The sequence below is a fragment of the Pongo abelii genome, chromosome 8 (assembly GCF_028885655.2).
Source record: "Pongo abelii isolate AG06213 chromosome 8, NHGRI_mPonAbe1-v2.0_pri, whole genome shotgun sequence".
In the NCBI taxonomy this organism is placed as follows: Eukaryota; Metazoa; Chordata; class Mammalia; order Primates; family Hominidae; genus Pongo; species Pongo abelii.
The window spans coordinates 105,674,892-105,687,492 of NC_071993.2; the positions used below are offsets into that span (position 1 = coordinate 105,674,892).

At 35.6% G+C, this 12,601-nt stretch overlaps 1 protein-coding gene across 2 annotated transcripts in view; it reads right to left on the reverse strand.

Annotated features, from left to right (window-relative positions):
- HPSE2 (heparanase 2 (inactive)) overlaps window positions 1–12,601 on the reverse strand; it is a 752,987-nt gene that overhangs the window by 250,467 nt on the left and 489,919 nt on the right. For both annotated transcript variants that reach the window (XM_024253747.3, XM_024253744.3), the window contains one exon: window positions 9,856–10,027. In XM_024253747.3, the coding sequence (XP_024109515.3) occupies window positions 9,856–10,027 (172 nt within the window). The remainder of the gene's footprint in view (window positions 1–9,855; window positions 10,028–12,601) is intronic.

Genomic DNA, 12,601 nt, shown 5'->3' on the forward strand with positions numbered 1-12,601 from the left:
AAAGCTACATTGAGTCATATGCAAAAAAGCTATTAGACTGAAACCTGCCTTTTCATCTTGCAAATATATCTGTTCTTAACAATTGAGGCTCCAGATGACCCAGAGACTTGAAGTATCTGGCTCAAAGTCATTCACACATGGCCGGGCATGGTGGCTTACACATGTAATTCTAGCAATTTGGAAGGCTGAGGCAGGAGGATTGCTTGAGCCCAGAAGTTAGAGGCTGCAGTGAGCTATGTGTGTATCACTGTACTCCATCCTGGGTGACAGGGTGAGACCCTGTGTCAAAACAACAACAACAATGAAAACAATTCAGCTAATTGATAATCCAGGTCTCATCTAGTTCCAAAGTGCAGGCTCTTCACCATCCTGCTATATTGATTCACTATTAGAGAAAACAGAAGGCTACTGTTATGTATTAGAAAATTAATCAGGAACTCGTCTGTCATGTGCCAAACTATCACAGAACTCATGAAAGTTAAACATGAAAGGGACATCTTAAATAACTTATTACTATCCACCTATGAGGAGACTGATGTCTCGAGTGGATATCATAGCAATTAAATATCCAAAATTACCTTTGTCTCTATTTGAATTCTCTTCTTGGCATGTACAGACAGGACTGAATTGTCCATTAGGCACAGTAGGCATAGTGCCTGGGAACCACAACACTTTTATAGACCACTTTTTTTTTTTGGTTAAAATTAGAAGAAAAAAAAACAAGTTTAAGGTTGAAAAAAATTGTTATATGTCTTTATATCAATGGAGTGTAAATATAATTTTTAATATGTCTTTAAGGAAGGGACTCATGAAGTTAAAAGTGCCTTGGGCCCATAAAAGTCACAATGGAAGTCTGTGTATAGGAATACAGTAAAATTTCCATCCTCATCCACTTAGACAGCTTTCACACCTATCCATGCTTTGTGGAAAAGATGGAATCGATAAATCAGGATTAGGCACTTAGTAGAAGTGTTGGTGATTAGACACAACTAAAGACAGAAATCTGGATATAAAATGGCAATTTTTCTATTTGTGCTTTATTGAACATATAGCATATATCATGTGGTCTGCCGTGATGGCAAAGACCGTTATTTGCTTCCTAGTTTTGTCCTGCTTCTATCTCCTTTGCTCAAATTTAAATGCTTCCCATAGCTCTCTGAGCCACGATAGGAGCAGAAAACTCTGTCTAGCTTTCTATTCTAACACAGGTTCAGGGTAGAATATTCCACTAGCAATTCTGTAGAATGTTGGATTAACTTCCATTCTTCATTCTTCACTCATTCAACAAACTGGAGTACCTACTATGTACTAGGCTTGTTGCTAGCACTGCATATACAATAGTAAATACAGCATACTTCTTGCCCTCATGGAATTTATAATCTATAAAGGACAAGCAAACAAACAATAAATATATAGTTAGAAAGTATAACTATCTATAGCCTGTTAGTTTAGATAGAGAATTACTTCGCTAGATGACTCAAGGAAGCACTCTGATGGATGAGAAGAAACCAGCCATGTGGGGAGGAGCCTGCTCTAGCATGGTACTAGCTTAGCACATAACCAGGCCCATGAAGACTGAGTGAGGTAAGAAAAAGAGAATGTGGTAGAAGATAAAAATGAAGATCTGGATAGAGGTTAGCTCATTCATTGTAGAGCCCTGCAGGCCATGGTCAAGAGATTACATTTTTTCTAAGAGCAATGAAAAGTCATTAAAGCATCTTTAGCAAGTGACTGACATCATATGAACTAGGTTTGTAAATGATTCTTTTGGCAACTGAGTGAACAGATAGGAGGGGAACAAGATGCACGCAAGTACAGTAGTAATGAGGGTACTGAGGCAATCCAGGTTCTCTGAATTCTCCAAATTGTAATTCTTTTTTTAATGTTTCCTTTGCTGCCATCACCCACCGAAACCAGAGTGCATATTCGAAGTCAGTGTGATCCAAACATGTTAGTGGAACATTAATCCCTCAAGATGGTCTCTGAAAGTAAGATGCTGTGGTCAAAAAAATTCAGAAAATTCAGCATGCTAAATCCCCTTCTTGGAGATTCCGAATGTAAACTAATATATTAAAAGCACAGGTAAGTGTTTCAGTAAATGTGTGGATCCAAGCATTTCTCAAGCTTACTTGACCATGGAACATTTTATTTTTTTTTCCTCCACATAATGTTAATATCCTGTAGAAGTGATATTCTCCAGAGCATATTTAAGAAAGTGCTGCCATAAGTCATTCTAACCAAGAGTCAAGCAAATTCCATGTGCTTGGTTTACTGGGTCCCCTCTCCTTTACCTCTCCATTTATTATTCTAATAGTTTAGACAATATTTTCTGAATCACCATATATTATATAAGGATATCACCCTTCACATTTGGTATTTCTTCTCTCCATTTCTACCTTCTATTTCTATCAACTGTCCCTTTACTTTTATATTGTCAAGGTTCGTAAAGTTTTCATTCTTCCTGTAACCATACTTCTCTTTCTTCTTTCGCGATCTGGCTCTCCTATAAGCCAGCCGTTGGATATCCTTAATTGATTCTCTATATCGGTAATATTTCTCTGTCTCTGTATAAAGCTCTGTGTATAGGAGCTTTATCTTTTATCTTCTAAATATTTTATTAGACTCTTAAACGCTTTTTGGAAATATAATTTACATATCATACAATTCACTCAAAGAAGAGTTCAATTCAATAGTTTTTATTATATTTTAAGTGTTGTACAACCATTAAAAATCTAATTCTAGAATATTTCATCATTCCAAAAAGAAACCCTGTATCCATTACAGACACTCCTCATTTCCCCACAATCTTCACCAGCCCTAAGCAACTACTAAACTATGTTTTCTTTCTATTGATTTGTGACATTTAATATAAAAGGAACCATACAATGTATGGCCTTTTGTGACTGGCTTCCTTCAGTGACCATAATATTTTTAAGGTTTATCCATGTTATAACATGTATTGGTGCTTCGTTTCTTTTCATTGTCTAATAATATTTAATTGTATGGATATACCACATTTTCCCTATCTATTAATCAAGTGATGGACATTTGGATTGTTTCTATTTTTTAGCTATTATGAATACTGCTGCTATGAATATTCGTGTACAAGTTTTTGTGTGGATATATGTTTTTCTGTCTCTTAGGAAGTGCTTAGTCTTATGTTAACTACATTTAACATTTTAAGTAATTGCCAGACTGTTTTCCAAAGCAGCTGAACCGTATTATATTCCCATTAGCATTGTATAAGGGTTCCAATTTTTCTACATCCTCTCCAATACTTGTTATTGTATTTTTTTTTATTATAGCTATTTCAGTGGATGTGAGGTGGTATCTCGCTGTGGTTTTGATTTGCATTTCCCTAACAACTAACAATGTTAAGTATCTATTCATGTGCTTATTGGCCATTTGTATAACTTAGGAAATATGTCCACTCAAATCCTTTCTGTCCATATTTTAGTTAGGTAATTTGTCTTTTCACTGTTGAGTTGTAAGAATTCTTTAAATATATTCTGGATACCATTCTCTTATCAGATATATGATTGCAAATATTTTATCCTATTCTGCATGTTATCTGTTCACATTCTTGATGGTGTCATTTGACACACAAAAGTTCTTAGTTTTGGTAAAGTCCAATTTATCATTGATATATTTTATCACATTTGCCTTTAGTGTTGTATCTAAGAAATCACTCCTTAAACTTTATTAGAAAATTTCAGCAAGAATATATTTACTTTCAAAATGATCTTTTTGTACTGATTCGTAGCTTTTTCATAGAAATGTGTTTTTACTCCATAAATACTGTATCTTTCTATATCATTATAAGGATACCAATTACAGATTTTTATTTTTAAAGCACTGGATCTTGAATTATAATTCTTCTTGGGTCAACTGTTCAATTAATTTATCTTGGTTTTTATGTTTCATGCTACTGATTTCTTTTTTATGTCTTGTGATCTTTGGCTCTCTACAGGCATACCACAGAGGTATTGCAGGTTCAGACCATGGCAATAAAGTGAATATTACAATAAAGAGAGTCACACAAATTATTTGGTTTTTCAGTATATATAAGAGTTATGTTTACACTATACCATAGTCTATTAAGTATGCAACAGCATTATGTCTAAAAGAACAATGTATATACCTTAATTCAAAATACTTTATTGCTAAAAATGCTAACGATCATCTGAGCCTTCAGTGAGTCATAATCTTTTTGCTGATAGAGGGTCTTGCCTTGATATGGATGGCTGCTGACTGATCAAGGTGGTGATTACTAGAAGGCTGGGATGGCTGTGGCAATTTCTTAAGATAAAACAACAGTGATGTTTGCCACATTAAGTGATTCTTCCTTTCATGGAAGAATTCTCTGTAGCATTCAATGCTGGTTGATGGCATTTTACCCACAGTAGAAACTCTTTCAAAATTGGAGTCAATCCTGTCAAACTCTGCCATTGTTTTATCAACTAAGTTTATGTAATATTCTAAATCCTTTTGTATCATTTCAACACTGTTCAGAGAATCTTCATCAGGAGTAGATTCCATCTCAGGAAACCTTTTTATTTGCTCACTTATAAGCAACTCATCATCCATTCACATTCCATCATGAGATTGCAACAACTGAGTCACATTTTCAGGCTACACTTCTAATTCCAGTCTTCTTGCTATGCCCACCACATCTGCAGTTACTTACTCCACTGAAGTCTTGAATCCCTCAAAGTCATCCACAAGGGCTAGAGTCCACTTCTTCCAAACTCCTGTTAATAATGCTATTTCAACCTTTTCCCATGAATCACAAATGTTCGTAATGGCATCTGGAATGGTGAGTCTTTTCCAGAAGGTTTTCAATTAACGTTACCCAGATCCATCAGAGAAGGAATCACTATCTATGGCAGCTATGGCCTTATAAAATGTACTTCTCAAATAATGTATTTCTTAAATAATAAGACTTGAAAGTCAACATTACTCCTTGATCTCTAGGCTGCAGAATGGAGGGTGAGTTAGCAGGCTTAAAAAATTAATTTCTTTGTACATTTCCATCAGAGCTCTTGGGTGACCAGGCACATTGTCATTGAGCAGTAATATTTTGAAAGGAATCTTTTTTTCCTGAGCAGTAGGTCTCAGTAGTGGGTGTAAACTATTCAGTAAACCATGCTGTAAACAGATATGCTGTTATCCAGGCTGTATTTTTCCACTTATAGAGCACAGGTGGAGTAGATTAAACATAATTCATAGAGACCCTACGATTTTCAGAGTTTCAGATTTCCAAGAGAAGGATGTCTCATCTATATTGAAAATCGGTTGTTTAGTGTAGTCACTTTCATTAATTATCTTAATTGCATCTTCTGTAGGGCACTGGCTGCCTCCCCTTGTACTTTTTATGTTATGGAGATAGTTTATTTCCTTAAACTTCATAAACTAACCTCTGCTAGCTTCCAACTTTCCTTCTGTAGCTTCCTCACCTCTCTCAGCCTTTATAGAATTGAAGAGAGTTAGGGTCTTTTCCTGCATTAGGATTTGGCTTAGGGAATATTGTGGCTGGTTTGATCTTCTATCTAGATCACTACAACCTTCTCCATAGCAGCAATAAGGCTGTTTCACTTTCTTATCATTCTTGTGTTCACCAAAGTAGCACTTTTAATTTCCTTCAAGAACTTTACCTTTACATTCACAGCTAGGCTACCTGTTTGGCACAAGAAGCCTAGCATTCAGCCTGTCATGGCTTTCAACATGCCTTCCTCATTAAGCTTAATCGTGTTGAGCTTCTGCCTTAAAGTGAGAGACATGTAAGTCTTTCACTTGAGCACTCAGAGGCCATTGTAGTGTTATTTATTGGTGTAATTTTAATATTGTTGCGTCTCAGGGAATAGAAAAGCCTGAGAACAGGGAGAGAGATGGGAGAATGGCTGGTGGGTGGAGCAGACAGAACACACATTTGTTGATTAAGTTTGCCATCTTATAGTTCATGGCACTCCAAAATAGTTACAATAGCAGCAACAAAGATCTTTGATTACAGATCACCATAATAGATATAACAATAATGAAAAAGCTTGACATGTTGCAAGAATTACCAAAATGTGACACAGAGACATGAAGTGAGGTACCACAAATCTTCAATTTATAAAAAATTCAATATATGTGAAGCACAATAAATATGAGGTTTGCCTGTACTCATTTTTAAAAATTAGGGACTAAGTAGATTTGTCAAAGTAGAGGTATAGGTTTTTCTCTGTTATTGGATATATATTTTTTTTAGATAAATCTCCTTTTGACTAGGATTTCTATTTTGTAGGCAGAGCTTGTTGAACAATATGAGACAAGAAAAATCGTAATGAAAAGAAACTTCTAAAACAATAAAAACATGTTTTGGGACACACACAAGAAAAGCACTAGATTAAGATAAAATTGTCATTACATAGATGATGCATAAAAGTTTACAAAAGAAAAACAAGAAACTGATATAACTCTAAATAGTAATTCTCATGACTTTAGATAAAACTGATGATTAAGAATAGCCAGTTCCCAAATGAGGAAATGAAAACAATAAAATAAGCATTTTGTTAAGTAATTCCCATTTTCCAGGCCACAGGCTAATCCTTGAAGATATTAAATATGAACATGAAGATTCTATCTCTGTCTTCATAGAGTTCATATCCTAACTGGAAAGACAGTCCTGTTTAGTTCTGTAACTACCTCAGTAAAAAAGCTTACCCAGCAATCCCACCTATGGGTATATATCCAAAATAAAGGAAGTTAGTATATCAAAAAGATTATGCACACTTCAATGCTTATTTCAGCAATATTCACAATAGTCAAGATATGGAATCAACCTGTGTCCATCAAAGGATGAATGGATAAAGAAAATGTAGTATACATACACATGGAATACTATTCAGCCATAAAAAGAGTGAAATTCTGTCATTTTCAGCAACATGGATGGAACTGGAAGACACTATACTAAGTGAAACAAGCCAGGCATGAAATGACAAATATTGTATGTTCTCAGGCACTTGTAGGAGCAAATGAAAAAGTGGACCTCACGGAGGTAGAGAATTGGTGGTAACCAGAGGCTAGGAAGGGAAAGAGAGAGGGAGGATGAAGAGAGGTTGGTTAATGGGTACAAAAACACAGTTAGATAGAAGGAATAAGTTCTAGTGTTCAATAGCACAGTAGTGTGACAATAGTTAACAGTGGCTCATTGTATATTCCAAATAGCTAGAAGGATTTGGAATGTTCCCAACACAAAGAAATAATTTAAAAAATTGTCATAGATATGTACAACAAATACATACGATTTTTCTGTATCAATAAAATTTTTTAAAAACATAGACATTGGTATAGTTTCATAAAACTGAAGTTAGTCATGATTTATAAAATCAGCATAATCCATTCAAATCATTATTTATACAATGCTTTTCAATGCTTCATAATTACAATTATGCATCCTGTTTTTATGTTGGATGACCTTAAAATCAGTTGTTGAATAAGACAGATACTACTTATTCAACAAGCATTTATAACGCATTTACTATATTCCTAGATTCTGAAGATATAGAATGAATAAAACAAATGGGGTCCTGACCCTACTCTGTGGTTTATTATGGCTGGCAGATATATAAACAAATGTTATCATCAATTTGGTAAGTGCTATAGCAGAAAAATACAGTGCCATGCAAGGACAGAGGAGGCCCCAAGAAATCCTGCCTCAACATGTCAGAGAAGATCTAGAGAAAGGAGAAAAACAAGAGGAGAGGCTGGTATTCTTAACAAAATTACACAAAATAAAAAGATGTAAAGGTATAAAAGAGTATGGCATCTTCCAAAATTTACATTAAAAATTTACTGTACTTTGATGTAGTTAGATGTAATTAGAGGGTAAGAGGGTATCACTGCTTATTAGCTGCAAATTTAGGCAGGCACAGACCCTAAAGGTCATGAGTGCATCTGAAAGGGTTTGGATTTCAAGCAGAAGTGACTTGACCAGATGTTGCATTTAAAAAAACAAAAAAAGAAAAAAAAAACTACTCTGTAATCCCAGCACTTTGGGAGGCCAAGACGGGTGGATTACCTGAGGTCAGGAGTTCAACACCAGCCTGACCAACATGGTGAAACCCCATTTCTACTAAAAATACAAAAAGTAGCCAGGCGTGGTGGCACACACCTGTGATCCCAGCTATTCGGGAGGCTGAGGCAGGAGAATTGCTTGAACCCAGGTGATGGAGGTTGCAGTGAGCCAAGATCACGCCACTGCACTCCAGCCTGGCTGACAGAGTGAGACTCTGTGTTTAAAAAACAACAATAAAAAATAACTACTCAGGAATCTATATGGAAAAATTATTAGAGTTTGAGGCTAGCTAGATATCAAGAAATCACTTAGGATTAAAAACAATAAGGTTTAAAATAAAAATGAAAAGAAAATGGGATATGAGGGATACTAAGAAATCAGAAATTATAGTACTTAATAACTAATTGAGTGTGTGAGCAAAGGAAAAGACTGATCTAAAACGGCTTCCATGTCTGGGTCTCAGGCAAAATGGTTATTGTGTTACCAACCAAATTTGGGATAAGAGGAAACAAGACAACATAAGGATTTGAAAATGCTGAGTTCTTTTCATAGTTAACAGAATTCAAGTTTAAACAAGCATGCAACATGATCTTGCATTAATCAAAATAGGGTAAATTAATAAAATTGACAACATTCATTGCTATAGAATATTGGGGGAAAAGATATACTAATACATTGCTGCCCTGAAACCTGATGAAAGTGTTCTGAAAAAAATTTGGCAACAAATATAAAAGCCATAAAAATTATCATATACTTTGACCAAGAAACCCTACTTTTTGGAATATAGCCCAAGGATGTAATTCAAAAGAAATAAATAACCGATTTGTATAAAAATGTTTATAGCTGTGCTATATATTACAAACAAAATTTGGAAAAAGTCCAATGCCCAACAGTGAGGGAATGCTTAGGCAGACTTTGGTGCATTAATGCAATGTTATATTTTATTGCTATTAAGAATGACAATATGAGAACTATGTAGAAATAAGGAAAGGGTCATGTGAAGCAATGAGTAAAAAATGCAGCACTCAAAATGATGCATATACAATGATCACAACTATGTAAAATTATATCTGTATAACCAGGAGGATTAGAAAGGAATACAGAGCTGGTAATTTAGAGTGCTGACATTTTTGTTATTGTTAGTTCAAGTTGCTGGGGATGTTTATGTGTTTCTAGTTATATTTCACTGTATATTTAGTACATATACATTGAGAGATAAATCTCTATTTTTTTTCTGACACATAAAAGAAAAATTCCTGATCAGTATCTTTCCTTGCCTTAGGTGATTTTAAAAAACGATTGTCAGATTCAGTCAAAACTAAATAGGAAAAGAGGTAGCAATTCTCTAGAATATCTGCTAATAGGCCTATTAAGACCTTTAATCTACCAGTATTTGTAGTGTTTTTCAACTTTTTAACCCAGCTTTGCTGGCCAAGACTTTGTAAAGCTTCACTTTCTACAAGAGGACACTGGTATAAAGTAATTTTTTTTAAATATAAAATGATGCTATAAGATGCATAATATTAATGGTGGTTTTTCAAACAATGTTTCCTTTCCAACCCATCCTAGAGATTGTGATATACCTTCCCCATCCCACTACCCCCTGTTGACTATAGAAGGCCTAGAATGATGAGAAAGATGGAGAATCTCTGACTTAGAGTGGGTGAAGCCACTATGGAAAGAGTCCCTCCTTTTTTCTTAAGACCAAAATAAATAAATAAATAACCAGGAGAAATGCAAATACATTATTCATTAAATGAACAATGTCATAAGAAAAGCTAAATAATCTGACCTACCCATCTAGGAGGGCGATGACATTCTTCCTCGGCCGCCCAATATTAGGGCCATATAAGCTGGCTCTGGAATAAATCCGGATGGGCTGCAACAGGCTCTTCAGCTGGATGTAATCCTTTCCCAACTGGCTGCCATTTACTGCCCGGCCATGCATGGTCCGATAGTTATTTGGCTCTAGAATAAAAGCAGACATGTAAGTCAGAGTTGAGAAGTGTAAGGCTCTGCCAACACTTTCCTGTCCACAGATCTCTCTGCCTTTTTCTTAATAGTATTGAAAAAATAAAAAAATAAAAAAGTGGGTGTGAATTATTTTAACTTAAAGAACCACCCAAACAAAAAAAGGTCAAGTTAGCTTGCTGTTCCATTCATTTTCAAACTAATTTTCACAAAAAGATAACCTAATCAACACCAGAGACCATTCAGATTTTCAGGTGCTACTTCATAACGAATGGTATACCGGATTGAATAGTGTCCCCCAAAATTTATGTCTACCAGAATCTCAGAATGTGAGCTCATTTGGAAACAGGATCTTTGAAGATGTAATTATGTCATAAGGTCATACTAGATTACAGTGGGTCCTAAATCCAATGACTTCTGTCTTTATAAGAGAAAGGAGAAGGAAATTCAGATACACAGACACAGAGAGAAGAATACCATGTGACAATGAAGATTGGAGAGATGTTGCTAGGCTAAGCATTGCTGGAAGCCACCAGAAGCTAGGAAAGAGGCATGGAATAGATTCTCTTTCAAAACTCCCAGAAGAAACCAATCCTGTTGAAGCTCTGATTTCAGATTTCTGGCCTCCTAAAATATCAGAGAAGCAATTTTTGTTGTTTTAAGCCATGAAATTTGTGATAATTTGTTATGGCAAGCCTAGAAAACTAATACACATGGTAAGAAGTGAAATCTTCATAAAGATGTTCACTGCCAAAAAGTCAGAAAACATATTAATATTCATTAATAACAAAGTAGCTAATTGAAGTAATTTTGAGCAAAGCCTCCTCTTCCAGCTTCCATTACCTTGGTAGTTCTAAAAGGGGAGAATAATTTCCCCAAACCAGCAGCTCCACAGCTGGAGGAGGCTAATTTGATTTGGAATGGTGTGCATACCCCAGGAGAGGCCAACATCTCAGTTGGCTTGGGACTATGATACTGGCAGGTACAAGAAATAAACCTGTAGACTTGCAAGAAATATAACAGGAGATTTTGGGCTGAGACGATGGGGTTTTCTAGATATACAATCATGACATCTGCAAACAGGGACAATTTGACTTCCTCTTTTCCTAATTGAATGCCCTTTATTTCCCTTTCCTGCCTGATTGCCCTGGCCAGAACTTCCAACACTATGTTGAATAGGAGTGGTGAGAGAGGGCATCCCTGTCTTGTGCCAGTTTTCAAAGGGAATGCTTCCAGTTTTTGCCCATTTGGTATGATATTGGCTGTGGGTTTGTCATAAATAGCTCTTAATATTTTGAGATACGTCTCATCAATACCTAATTTATTGAGAGTTTTTAGCATGAAGGGTTGTTGAATTTTGTCAAAGGCCTTTTCTGCATCTATTGAGATAATCCTGTGGTTTTTGCCTTTGTTTCTGTTTATATGCTGGATTACGTTTATTGATTTTCGTAGGTTGAACCAGACTTGCATCTCAGGGATGAAGCCCTCTTGATCATGGTGGATAAGCTTTTGGACGTGCTGTGGGATTCGGTTTGCCAGTATTTTATTGAGGATTTTTGCCTCAATGTTCCTCAAGGATATTGCTCTAAAATTCTCTTTTTTTGCTGTGTCTCTGCCAGGCTTTGGTATCAGGATGACGCTGGCCTCATAAAACGAGTTAGGGAGGATTCTCTCTTTTTCTATTGATTGGAATAGTTTCAGAAGAAATGGTACCAGCTCCTCCTTGTACCTCTGGTAGAATTCGGCTGTGAATCCATCTGGTCCGGGACTTTTTTTGGTTGGTAAGCTCTTAATTATTGCCTCAATTTCAGAGCCTGTTATTGGTCTATTCAGAGATTCAACTTCTTCCTGGTTTAGTCTTGGGAGAGTGTATGTGTCGAGGAATTTATTCATTTCTTCTAGATTTTCTAGTTTATTTGTGTAGAGGTGTTTATAGTATTCTCTGATGGTAGTTTGTATTTCTGTAGGATCGGTGGTGATATCCCCTTTGTCATTTTTTATTGTGTCTATTTGATTCTTCTCTTTTTTCTTCTTTATTAGTCTTGCTAGTGGTCTATCAATTTTGTTGATCTTTTCAAAAAACCAGCTCCTGAATTCATTGATTTTTTGAAGGTTTTTTTATGTCTCTATTTCCTTCAGTTCTGTTCTCATCTTAATTATTTCTTGCCTTCTGCTAGCTTTTGAATGTGTTTGCTCTTGCTTCTCTAGTTCTTTTAATTGTGATGTTAGGGTGTCAATTTTAGATCTTTCCTGCTTTCTCTTGTGGGCATTTAGTGCTATAAATTTAGTGCTCTACACACTGCTTTGAATGTGTCCCAGAGATTCTGGTATGTTGTGTCTTTGTTCTCATTGGTTTCAAAGAACATCTTTATTTCTGCCTTCATTTCGTTATGTACCCAGTAGTCATTCAGGAGCAGGTTGTTCAGTTTCCATGTAGTTGAGCGGTTTTGAGTGAGTTTCTTAATCCTGAGTCCTAGTTTGATTGCACTGTGGTCTGAGAGACAGTTTGTTATAATTTCTGTTCTTTTACATTTGCTGAGGAGTGTTTTACTTCCAACTATGTGGTCAATT